The 14,217-nt window shown below is 36.4% G+C and overlaps 1 protein-coding gene across 1 annotated transcript in view; it reads right to left on the bottom strand.

Moving 5' to 3' along the window:
* Window positions 1-359: 359 nt before the first annotated feature.
* LOC126470770 (mucin-22-like) overlaps window positions 360-14,217 on the bottom strand; it is a 169,900-nt gene continuing 156,042 nt past the window's right edge. The window contains exon 6 of the mRNA XM_050098776.1: window positions 360-514. Coding sequence (XP_049954733.1) covers window positions 360-514 — 155 coding nt within the window. The remainder of the gene's footprint in view (window positions 515-14,217) is intronic.

Raw genomic sequence — 14,217 nt, 5'->3', positions numbered from 1 at the left:
ACTGGCGAGAAGTATTATACAATGAATGAATTGACTGTTTGCCTTGCAGGCAAGGTATGATCATAATGGCTTATACTATCATAGAGAACTATGAATGAATGTGGTGGATACTTTAAAATATTAAACCAACTTTTTTACAAAAGACAGATCATTAAAAGATGAGTATGGTCTTACTATATGTCAATACACAGTCAGAAGCAATGACGTATGATCATTTACATTTCCCACTAGATAGGTAAGTAATAAATTTGCCACATAACTTTGTGTGACAGTTAGACATATGATTTGCAAAGTTGCAAGCATAAGTTTACAAATGAGCATTAAGTAGGAACTCACTACACAGTCAAACAAGCCTTCTTTCATGGGTTCAGTGAATACATTCCACATTTCTTTCTATGTACAACAGTGAAAAATATAATTAAAGGTACAACAGCTGCAAGTACTGCACCTAAGACAATTGCTATTATAGTAGCAGCAGTCAGGTAACTTGATTGTGGCTGGTAACAGTTGATATCTGTAATGAAATCAAACAAAAATTACTAGTAAATATTGTATATTTAATAAAAACAACATAGCTCTTTGAACTAAATTTTATTTTGTAGCTAAGGGAATATGTACACTTATAGCTGAAAAAATCTGTATTGAAATATTAGATCAGATAACATTTTCTCCTGAATGAGATCATTTAACTGATACTATTTGTTTTCCTATGCCACTGATATCCAGTAGTTAATTATGTATATTACCAATACCATTTTATTACCAATTCTATGTAATTTACTAGCCATGGCTGGACAAATAGCATCAAGATTACAATAGTATTACCGTAATAAAATGAATACAATATGGCAATTTAAACTGTGATACTAATATGGATACTACAAAACATAACAAAGTTAGGAACTAAATTACAATACACATTACAATAATAACACAACTATAAAATCAATACTAGAAAATAGCGTAATTAAAGAGCATAGTTGCTGTTGTAGTCAAGGCACTAAGTTGCAGCTCTGGTAGATACTGGTCTATTAACAGAGAAGATTTCTTCAGTGCTGAACAAAAGTTGGTCTTTTAATTTACACAGAATTTTAGTTCTAAATTGCTCCATTGGTTATGGCTCAGTATCCTTAGGTAACGCATTAAATAATTTTAGGGGTCACCATTGTGAAGCTGTTTTTTGTCTTTGTTAATAAACATCTTGGCCTGTCTTTCCTGTCTTTACTGTGAGTGTTGTGTGATGAACTTCATTCCTCTTTCTGTAGATCTCATGATTTATCTTAGTGTAAACGAGGCAGTTGAATACAAAGGAATATTTTAATTAAAGTTCCAGTTTCAAAACACTGTAAAAGTGAACCACTGCCTAAAATGATGTCAAATTTGAGTGGAATAATATTGAAGAAGGAGAAAATGTTATGAATAAAAGTTTCCCCACTAAGTAGCAGAATATGCGAAATAAAAGACACAGGGTACACAATTATAACTCAGTTTCCATCTGAGATGCTTGGCATGACTGTCTCAATGCAGGATCACATGCTGCTGGTAATGGAGGTGGACAATGAATGGCCATCTGATAGCAGTGGACTGACAAATCCCATGTCCCTCTCCAAGGATATATCGATACACAGAAGTGCAGAATATGGACAGTGGAAAATCCACTCACATGTCAACCATTACCTCTTCATTCTGCATGGGGAACTGTGTGGTGTGGTTGGCAGCATGATAGCTTTTTATTGTAGGGCCATATTTTATAGAGGAGATGTGTCCTATGCATCCTGTTACCTGAACCATCACTGGTAAATGCTATAAGAGCCTTTTGCGCATCATCATGCCAAGCCTTCAACAGCATGGATGTATGTGTAGGATCATTTTTATGCAAAATGGTGCTTCTCCACACTTTGCACAGCCAGTGAAGTGGCTGCTGCAGAGGCATATTGGAAAAGCTAGCATTATCGTCCAGATCACCTGATCTCAATCCTTGTGACTTCTGGCTGTGATGTTATCTAAAAGACGGTGCATTCAGTGCTCTCGTTACAAACTTAGCTAAACCGAAGGCATGCAACACATTCCGAATGTGACTCGTGAGACATTCCAGTCTGTTGTGGAACATACAGTTTCTCAATTTCAAGTTGTGGCAGAAAACAGTGGACAGCATGCTGAACATGTCGTGAAACAGTCTTAGGACAATTAAAAACTGATTTTGTTATCATTTTTTATGTGCCTTTTGCCTCAGGACAATTAAAAACCAATGTAATTGTTGCTTGTTACGTGGTCTTTGTCATCAGGACAATTAAAAACTAATGTCATTTTTGTGTCCTCTGGGTCATTTTACCTGAATCATCACTGGTAAATGTTATAAGAGCCTTTTGTGCACCGGCATTCCAACCCTTTGACAGTATGGAGGTACGAGGTTTTGGCCTCAGGAGAATTAAAAACTGATTTTGACCATCTGATGTGGTATGACCTCGCCATGCTGGATGAGCTTACCTAACTAACAGTGCCACAACCGTTGAATGCCAAACTTGTGCAGTCATGCACATCACACAGTTCCGTTGGTTTAAATGAGCAACTCACATCATAGTCATCATTTTGCAATTCATCTGTCATTTGTAGCTGAACCCATTTACATTATGTCATTTACAGAACCATCTAGTGGGAAATCTTCGTTACATATTTTTGTTTTCATAATGTTTCTGCCTTTGTCAACAACATACCATTCAAATTTGACAACATTCTGAACAGCAGTTCTTTTTAATGGTGCATTGAAACTTGAACTTTAATTATAATCAACCCGTATATTGACTGAAAGCAAACACATCTCCTAACCCAGAAAAAATTGTTTTTTGTTTTACAATGGTTAGTTTTTTTGCTTTAGGCAATGATTTTCATAAATTTTGTTTGCAATAAAGGTACATTCTTGCTGCCTGCAGAACAGCTCCACACTAAGAGCCCTATAACTGATGTGGCTGTAGAAGATTGCAAAGTACACTGCTAGTGGGTGCTGTTCTGTTATTATACTTGTTTGTATCCTCTAGAGGTATGGGATCCTTGAAAGTTTTGAAAATACATGTTTAGTGTGCTGTTACTATGTTATATGGTATCAATGAAAAGCTCAGAAGTTTAAAAGCTGCTGTGTCATCCAGTGCTCAAGTACCACTGAGGCTGTCTATCATCCTCTGCTTTTAGTCGTCATTAATTTTCATACCGTCATGATAAATCATTTACCACACTAAATAGGAGTTCTGCTCTTTGAACAGCCTGAATGACATTCTCTCCTTTTGCGAATGAGATTGTATCATCCACTAACTGCAAGATCTGCCCATTGGAGCCTATCTTGTTAACAAAAATTGGGAACAACAGGGACCCTATCACTGTTCCTGTAGGACACCGTATTGTACCCTCTTTTCATATGAGTCTGCTCCTTGCATGATAAAATCTGTTGTCTGTTATTCAGATAGGATTCAAGAGTTTGTAGAATAGCTCATCCAAAACCATATGAATGTAGCCTGCCAAGGAGGGCGTCTTTGGTATACAGTTGACTGCCTTACTAAGATCATGAAGTATTTGTGCTGTAAACTCATTGCCTTCAGAATGCTGACTTGTATTTGTCACTAAGTCAAGTACTCCTGCTGTCATTGACCTGTACTTCTGAAAGCTGTGCTGCATATCCTAAAAAGGTTATTTCCTTCAAAGTAACTTAATAATTGATCTTTCATTATGGACTCCATCACCTTACTGTGTACTGGTATCATAGATATGGCTCTGTAGCTTGACACTGATTGTCTTTTTTGTAAACCATTACTGTGAGTGCTACTTTTAGGAAGTATGGAAATAACTGCAGTACATCCTATTCTTAATGGCAATATCTTTAGCTGCTCTGACCTTATCATTTAGTATTTGGACAATCCATTTTATTTTAGATAGTGTAGAGGTATACCACCTCTTTACTTTGACAATTTCCTATGTGCATTTCAATTTGGAAACTCGATATCTCTTGCTCTGAGATTCTAGTGGAAAATTTTTATCAAATTTGACTTTAAGGGTCTGGAACAAATTGTTCCCTTCCTTACATGTTTTGTGCCAACAATGAGGGAGATTCTGGTACTCATACAGATATAGTAACAGAACAAGTCTAGTTCTTATACCACTCCAGGTATTAATATAATTTTTTCCTCTATTTGATCTCACTTTGTTGAGAGCACATATACAATAACAATATAAAATAATCATACAAAATTTTAGTATAATTAATGATTTGTGAAATCTGATGTGTATTAACTGTACTGTGCATTTTTGTAATTTTTCTTCTACACCTGATTATTCAGTTAGTTATTTTTCAATATCTTTCTTTATAAACAAATGGTAAATGATGTAACAGAGCAAGGTGGATCTATACCAATTGTTCTTATATCACTCCAGACATTAAAATAATTTTTTATCCTTTATTTTACCTCCTTTAACAAAATGAAAGCACATATACACTACTTACTTGTATTCAAAATTTCAGTAACCTAGAAAGTTCCATTCTTATGGAGTGATTATTTACAAAGTTAGGTACCATAGTTTGTAGCCCAGATTTTTCTGATTCCAAAAGTGCCTGCTGTCACTAAAGTCAATTGTTAGTTTATTAATTATTCAATTTAGAAAATTATATTCTCTTGAAACGTTTTGGCAGGCTTTGGGAATCTCTACATTAATACGAAGGCACTCTGAAAAGTAATGCCCCCAAATTTTTATGGGAAAAATCTTATGGCATTTTAAATAAAACAGACAATGGTAACATTCTACATCTTCATTCTTCACGTCTACACATCTATTTCTTAGTAAAATCATCCTGGCGATGAAATTTCTCAACATAATCATCTTGGAAATGAATGCCTCTCTCTCAAACAGAGACCAGTTTGTTGATACTGTCACTGTAGAATGTTGACAGAGCCACAATGCTGCCTCTGCTTGCACTGCTTCACCACTGTGTAAGTGAAGTCCTACAAGGTGTTCTTTAAGATTTGGAAACAGAAGAAAACTGGATGGAGCCAGGTTGGGACTGTATGGAGGATGATCGATGACTGTGAACCCAAGGCACTGGACTTTGCACATGTTGCCAGGTGTGTGTAGGCTGACATTGTCATGCTGAAGGAGGGGATGCTCCATGTTTGGATGAACTCTTCAAATTTGAAACTCAATTATAGCAGGCTGTTTCTCATGCACCAACATAGTTACGTTACACACCACCACGTTACATGCTACGATTCAGAGCCCTCTAGTGGTGGAGAGCTGCAAATATGGGTAAGACATATGTAAAGATGTAGAATGTTGATAATATTTGAAAATTTTGGAGGCATTACTTCTCAGCATGCCCTCATAGAAATCATCATCGTAAAGTAGTAGCTATTATTTTTGCTATTCTTCCAGTTACACAGCATATAATTAAAGAAATTTTCTTCTTTGTCCATTGTATCATCATCTCCTCTAATTTTACTATGTTTTATGTTAATATTAAAAAGGCAATTGCTCTGTAATTCAACATTTTATGATTTCTAATAATACACCCATTAATAAATAAATGTGACACACAGTGCCACAGTCAATCCATGTAGATGTCATGTTATAAGACTATGATTGGATATCATAATGTCAAAAACATGAAGTGAACTGGCAAACTACACAGTTACTATATGAGACGTTCTGTATTTAGCCACCAACATGTCTATTTTGTGACTGAATAGTGAAAACTATTGTCTTATTCTGCCACCCAAAAACTTTGTGATATCATGTTAGTGAATGTAGTTTGTTTACCTGACTGAGGGCTCAGACTATTATTTGTGATAGAGCTGATCATAAAACAATTGTTGATATTAAAAAATATGAAGGGATCAGAAATTAATTACTACAGCACGGTGTACATTATTTGCCATATATCCATCAGATCCTTCAACATCTGTAAGACATCCATCATTGTAAGACTAACAAGGGAATGGTCAGACTTCTCATGCCGAAACATGTATTGCTTTCTTTTAGCACTGTTATTTAACTGTGCAAAAGGTCCGTATGCAAAATTGTAGCTGCTGACATGAACTGGAAGTCACCTAAAAAAAATCACGAACATGGCTGTGTTTCCTGCTTGGCGCTTGCAGTGACGGCTGGCCACCCCTGGAAATGGCGAGTCGCGAGCGTTGTGCGCATGGTCGGGAAGTGCGGCCGTCTAATCGCGGCGTTCACTAAAGAGGAATATCGCTGCACGGTTTTGGTGGAAAGGGGAAACGAATATTCGTTTCTGTGGCATGCACGTCCTTTTAATTTCTTGTACGTATTTCGAAACATACCGTCCTGAAATTGGTTAGCGATGTGAAAGATGTTCTGTACATGTTCATCTATACTCCACAAGCCACTTTACGGTGAACATTCAATCTGCCCTCACAGGTGATGGCGAACCCTGTAAATGTTTTGCTGCTTGCCATGGAGATATACCACACACGTCAAATGGAGCAATCAACAGAAAACACGCCTGAAGACTATGTGTTGTGCGACATGGTTGTTAAACTTCTAGACAAGCATGTAAATGGCGCAGACATGTGGCTAGAAACAACTGAACCATTCGATATTGCAGACTGTGAATCTACAGACGGCGAAGACACCGACGAAAGTTGCACTCATGAAGACTCTTCGAGTGATAGTGCCACGTACCATCATCAATTATCTCCGAAAGTAACACCAGCAACTACAATTACCTTACCAGACAAAGAAAAAGCGTTGACGTATTGGTTGAACGAATGTGGTCAGAAACGCCTACGTGTCAGTACTGATCAAAATAAGTATCGCTTTGTCCGTTCTGAACGTGAATTGTATAGATGGAAAAAGGAAGTCGCTGGACGACGTAAGAGCAGACTGAAAATTGCGACGGAGATAAATGCGCGACTTTTTGAGCTATTTACCAATGCCAGACAACAGTCATTTAGTGTCAGCGATACAACTTTGCGTGATTGGGCGTTAGAGATTGCCAACGCGATAGGCACTAAAGAATTTACAGCTTCTCAAAGTTGGATTAGTCGCTTCAAAAGATCACATAAAATTGTGGCAAGAAAAATAACAAAATTTGTATGGAGAAACAGGTCGGAAAATGCAGTGACACAAATCGAAATGATAGAAGCTTTTCTTACGAATTCAAAAAATAAGACCGCTAGTTTTAGTGAATCATACGTGTACAATGCAGATCAGTCAGGTTTTCAAAACGAAATGCGTGCGAAAAGAACACTGTCATTCAAAGGGGAAAAACATATTGAGGCGATTGCGCAGTCCACGACTGCACTCACCCATTCATACACTATAATGCCCATAATTTGTCTGGATGGTTCATTGCTGCCTAAACTACATGTGTGTCTTCAAGAACCAACTCGGCGTTTTGGACCACGTGTCAAGAGAACAATGTTCTATGCAAACAATCTTGTGATAGATGCATCGAAGTCTGGAAAAATGGAAAATGAAATCGTTACACTTTCCATGCGTCATGCTTTTCTTCCGTTCTGCGGGAACACATCTCTTCTCCTTCTAGATTCGTGGTCAGGTCATAAAAGGTCTCATTAATCAAAAACTGTATTTCGAGCCCACGCTGACAAAGAAGTAGAGATACTTCAGATTCCACCCGGCACGACGAACGTAATTCAACCTTTAGATAGAGAATTTTTCCGTCAGTGGAAGGCATTTTACAGAAAACTAACAGAGAAAATTATTGTGTGCAGATCGCTGCAATTTCCTGTCTATCACCGTGACAATATTCTCAAGCTGCAATCAGTAGTACATTATCAATTTTCCTCCCCACGGTTGTAAAATTTGATTAAATATGCGTGGCACTCCTCGAAATATACTGATACTAGGCCTGATTCATTCCTAACACCAACCCAGTTTTGTCTACGGACATCTAACAATGTCTGTGATTCGCAGGGCTGTCATATGTCGTCTTTGCTTGTATGTTCTTGGTGCACAAAAAACCTATGTTTTGAACATTGCATCAATATTTCGCATTTTTGCGGTAATTATAAGAAATAAAACTTGGACGTGTTCTAAACCGTATATTTATTTGTGTCTATTTCATAGCTACTTGGAAAGAATGTTGTAGATAACATATCAGCCATATTTGTCAACGAATGTTTAATTATCATACGATCGCTTTCACTGAGGGAATCAGCTCTCTCACTGCTGTGGCAAGAGAGCGGCGCGTAGCTAACGCCACATTGTCCCTAGATGGCGTTGGTATAACGTAGCGAGAGAGGTCAGGGTTGTACAAGAGGCAGTTATAAGCGCGGAAACCATGCAACAATAATGTATTACTTCATAAAATTGTTTACAGACTTCCAGGTCATGTCAGCAGCTAAAATTCTGCATACAGACTTCTTGCAATGTTAACTCACAGTGGTAAAAAAGGCAACACAGGTTTCGACATGACACGTCTGACCATTCCCTTGTAAGAATCCGATATAGTTGAGCAAATTTCCTAACTCACTGATCTTCCTGCCAGCTTCGTGTGTCATACCTTTTCTCTCTCCATGTACTGGAAACATATAACTCTCATAAACAAGGGTGTCTTGACAGTGTATGTTAATATAGCATGAAGTTGTATAAATAATGCTACGGCACATTTCCATTTCACCGTACTTTGTCATCTACTTCTTTATTAATTTCTTCTTTTTTTAACTTTTAATAAGTTTGTCCTACTCTTTCTCCTCGCTGGTGTTGAGATGTATATTCTCTACTAGCCTCCGTTTTCTGCTCAAGACTTTCATTTGTTGAACATCTTAATAACTGACTTGTTTGGTTTCTATATTTGCCTGCAGCGAATGTACCTAGCATTTCATTTTGAATTATTTTGCTGTCAGATATGTATATTACGAGCATCTTTTAAGGTAAAATTGGCTTTTAATGGATTTTAATCTAAGTCCTTATCTGCTCATGTTTTACATTTTCTACAAATGACCATTTATGATGACATGGAGTGGCTAACTTAAGGAAAACTGATACAAAAGAAAGGTAAATTTTACTGTGTACCAGTTAATTTTGTAAAAAGTCCTCTGATCAATATAGCAATTCAGTTTTTGTTTACAGTTCATATGAATCAGGTATAAAACTGTTATTTAACATGATTTTTGGTTTCTAATAGAAATAATTGTCATTATTTCAAATTGCTATATTCAGTCTAAGCACTGCTGTTAGTTAATTTTTAATTTACAATAGACATAATTGTAATTTTTCATATTGTTATATTAAGTGTAGGCTCTGATGTTAGTTTTCTACATGATCAACATTTTCACACACGACAAGAAACTTAAGTGTCATTCTACTGCAGTTATGTTTATGTTGTTTCCATGTGTGAAGTTTATGTCTACTCATTTCATGTCTCATTGTTTAGCAATGGGCAAAATGAACTGTGTGTTTAAAGTTAACCTGCATAGGAATACAAATTTTTGAAACTGTATAATGACAGTAATGATGAAGATGTTTATTGTCCACTATGAACTGGAGAATTTTGTGTTGCACATAAAGGAAGGTTAATATTGAAGAGAATGCCAAAAGAACAACCAAACTGAGAAGTGCTGTTAATGAAGACATTAGAGAGTTTTTGTTATGTCAAATATGGGAATAACAGTGATCTGGAGCATGCTGCTAAAGAAGCTACATTTTCGTACCACACTGCTAGACCTGAGAACAATTTCAAAACAGCAAACTGAATAACTGAACTGGTTAAAAAGTTATTTGACACAAAATTTTCTATCTGCTGGAACCAAAACTGAGACAGTTATTGCTGATGTTATTTCACCATTTATGTTTGATAGTGTGTTGTGTTCTTTGGCAAACATCGAATATGTAACAGTAACAATAGGTAGCTAAAATAGAAGTGAAGAAAAACTTGTTCCAGTTGTTACATGATATTTTAGACTGGAAGAGGGAATTCAAATTAAATTTTTAAATTATGATTAAGTGTGAGATGAAATTGCTCAAAGTTTGACTTGGTATCTGTGAAAAGATACAAACTTGGAAAAAAATTGATTTGTTATACTGATGTTTTGAATTAACAGAGTTTAATGTTTCAATAAACTGTTCAGATTTCTAAGTAATTTCAAAAATATGTCCTGGGTTGAATCCAAAAAAATATGGTACAGCCAGCATCAACTGGCAGAACCAGCCACTACTATAAATTGTGCTATCAACAAACTATGGTTAGTGCTAATCTGCTCAAACCGATAGTTATGGGAACTACTGGTACTACTATATCTATATATTAAAAGAAAAGTAGCTACTTTGAAAAAAAGCCAGTGCTCCTTCACTGCTGCTGTTTATATCTACTACTTCATATGAAGCATTTATGTAACTTCACTTATTTCATGTGTCAACGTTCAGATGTCTATAAACCAGATAAGTTAAAATCATGCTTACTGTTATGGTTACTTTTCAACTATTATTTATATCCCTGAGTCCAGATACTCTGATAAATTATAGAAAGTGTGACAAATAAGGTACAATACTCTTTCACTTTGTTTTTGAATAGTACAGTTTATAATAACGTATTGTGATCATTTCATAGCTTCTGTGACTGCTAATAACTAGACACCAGTGCCTAAGAGCTTTAATTTGTACGATAAAGCACTGAAGATGATCATTATGTGTTTGAAAATTGATTTTGCTGTTAATAAAGCATCAAAATTATGGCCAATGCTGCCCTTCCTTCTAATTTTATTGATCATACGGTTGTTGTGCACATAGCACTCTATGGAGTCGCCAATCAATGCAATAAAAATGATGACATGAGAAATTTTTATGCTTCATTTTCTGTAACAACAATGGCAAACACATTAACCTTAATTTAATTAACTATATCAAAACAGATATTGATTCTTTGTTAATTACAGAGGTTATAACGAATTTAATGGAAATAAAATATAATTTGCAGTAAGCTTGATTAAAAGCAAGTGTTTTAATTTGGAAATATTATTTTTTCCTTTAACTTTATAATGCAATGTAATTAACACATGGTTTAAGATTATTTACTTTTAAAAAATCAGTCACTACAATGATTAGAAATTTTGCAGTGTTCCTTATTAGGAAATGGTGATGAATCACCTTAGGAATCAGTAAGGAATATGTATCTCAGAGTTATACTAAGCAATCAATTTCTTTGAAATAAATTTAAATTACAGATGGACTTTAAGTGTTACAACTACCTAGGATGACAACACTGACAAAATTTCTTAAGTTGTTTGGGGATCCTTTCTGAATATTTTGGTATTAGTGGCCCGTGGTGTTTTGGGAATTTTACGTGGACAACTAGTGCACTCTTATCTTCCACAGAAGGATCTTCCCTGAGCTTCCATTTGTTATCTTAGCATGAGATGCAGTATTCAGAATAAAACAAACTAAATGGTTGTTATGTAGATGACTGCAAATGTTCGACCACACAACAGCAAGGTACATAACATACTTCTTTTACAAAATACATTGCCTAGCAGAAAGAGTTACGTATCCAGAAATCATGGACAGATGTCAATGAAACTTTGTACTTGTACACACGATCAGTGGGTATGTAAATGATTAGAATTGCACATCTCTGTGACAGGTAAAAGCGTCACCAGAGTGCCTTAGTAATGTTTGTTTTTAGTGTTGTTACCAAGCCTGGTAGGCTATAGATGAAATGTGAATAGCATCAGATGTTGAGTGATCTCTGTGAAGGACTTCGAGATGATGTGTACTTGTGTGAGACAGCATTATAAGCAACTGACAGAATTTGAAAGGGGCTTACTGTACATCTCCATTTGGCTGATTAGTCAAATTGTGCAGTATCAAGGTTTGTGAACCATTCAGAGGTGACAATGGCCCAGTGTTGGACTGCATGGAAAGGTGAAGCCAGCCATATACATCATCAAGGTCGTGGTTGACCATTTCTGACCATTACAAGGGAGAGTCACCATATTGTGTACTGTGAACATTGTAACCCCTTCACATTTGTGCCTGCCATTCAAGAATGAGTAATGGACTCCCTGCAGTATTCTGTATCATCTCATACCATTGGTCACAGACTAGTAGCAACCAAATTATGCCCCGTACATAAGCTGCCACACCACATCACAAACAACTGCATTTGGAGAGGTACCTTGACTGGGACATAAACACTCTGCAAATTTCCATACAGTGCATGGTGGAGAGTACCTTACACCACTATTGGTCATTTTCTTTCCTGTTCTGCTTGAAAATTGTGTGAAGGAAAACTTATTGTCTACATGCCTCTGTTATCTTATCTTCATCATCTTTACACAAAATGTACGTTGGCAGCAGTAGAATCATTTTGCAGTCAGCTTCAAATGCCAATTCTCTAAATTTTCTCAATGATGTCCCACAAAATGAATATTGTCTTCCCTCCAGGGATTCCCCTTTGGGTTCATGAAACATATCTGTAACACTCACATGATGATGAAATTTACCAATAATAAATGTATCAGCAAGCTTCTGAACTGCTTCAATGTCTTATTTTAATCCACACCAATGGGGATCCCAAACACTTGAGAAGTAGTGACGAATAGGTTGCACTAGTATCCTATATGCAGTCTCCTTTACAGGTGAACCACACTTCCCTAAAACTTTCCAAATAAACTAAAGTTGACCATTCACCTTCCCTATTACTGACCTGACGTGATCGTTCCATTTCACATCAGTTTGCAACGTTATGTCTAGATATTTTATCGATGTCACTTTGTCAAGCACACTACTAATGCTGTATTTGAACATTGTGGGATCATTTTCCCTACTTATCTTCATTAACTTACATTTCTCTACATTTAGAGCAAGCACCCATCCATCATACCAACTACAAATTTTGTCTAAGTCATCTTGTATCCTCCTACAGTCAGTCAACTTCAACATCTTCTCATATACCACAGCATCATCAGCAAACAGCTGCAGATTGCTGGTCACCATGATCACCAGATGCAAAAGTAATATTATTTATATATACTGATGTGAAATATTTATATTCGTTATCTGAGTTTTTGTAGCAAATTAAGTATAAGAAATTATATTGTAATTGACTACATCCATACAATGTATATTATTAACAGATGAATAAAGAGATTGAATTGAATTGAGTTCATGTATATAGAGAATAAGAGTAGTTCTATCACACTTCCCTGGGGAAATCCTGATGGTACTCTGAGCCACTCAAATATCTGGGGACCTAGTTCACATGCTCTTACCTTCATTAACAGTTCGCAGTGGGGCATCATGTCAAACACTTTCCAGAAATATAGGAATATGAAATCTGCCTGTTGCTCTGACACCATTGTGAGTGGAGCTGTTGGGTATGACTTGAGGGAAATCTGGTGGCATAATGGTATGTCATGGGCATCTTGCATCTTCATGTGTTACCTCTCATGCAACAGTACCCAGGTGTCATTTTTAACAGGAAAATACTTCTCCACACTTTTACATATCTCTATGATGTTGAGGTACTTCTGTGACCAGCAATATCTCTAGATCTGTCCCCAACAGAACAAGTGTTGGACCGGTTTGGACACAAACTCTGTCCCAGTGCCAGCACCCAGGATATCAAGGATTTGTTACAACAGTTATGAGCTGGCATGCCTCAGGAGAGGTTACAACAGTTTTGTGAGGCCCTTCATAACCAAATCAGAAAATGTATCCAGTCCAGAGGGAGTGAAGCTTCATACTAATAAGTGGCCTTCATACTGCCAAGTTCTTTATAAATTTGACTCAAGTCTGTAATCACTGAAATAACATCATAAACCCTCTCAAGCCACGACATTTCATTTTGTTTCCTCCTCCCCCTCTTGGTGCTTCACTTTTTTGTCAGCCTGTGTAGATAGTTACAACTATGGCAGGGACTCAAAAGACAATGTATGACTTACCACCAAAGCCCAAATACATAACATATGCAGCATTGGACATAAACTAGAACTTTCACCACATCACATGAATTCCAACTATGATTTAAAGTGTCATACTGATTTATTTTAAGAGGATAAATTGCATATATGACCTATATCACAAAAATAGAATTTCTATAGTACATTCTGGCAGGTTACCCCTTACTGTGTGATGTAAATTGTTAATTTGCATGAGCTGAGCTATAAGAAAAGCTGGGAGTTTACTGAAACTGTGTGTGTACAAACCATATAATAGGAGTAATCATCTAATGATATATCAATAAATAATAATACA

The sequence above is a fragment of the Schistocerca serialis genome, chromosome 3 (assembly GCF_023864345.2).
Source record: "Schistocerca serialis cubense isolate TAMUIC-IGC-003099 chromosome 3, iqSchSeri2.2, whole genome shotgun sequence".
NCBI classification, from domain to species: domain Eukaryota; kingdom Metazoa; phylum Arthropoda; class Insecta; order Orthoptera; family Acrididae; genus Schistocerca; species Schistocerca serialis.
Note: the sequence above shows the minus strand (reverse complement) of the source record. Positions and strands in the feature narration are given on the sequence as shown.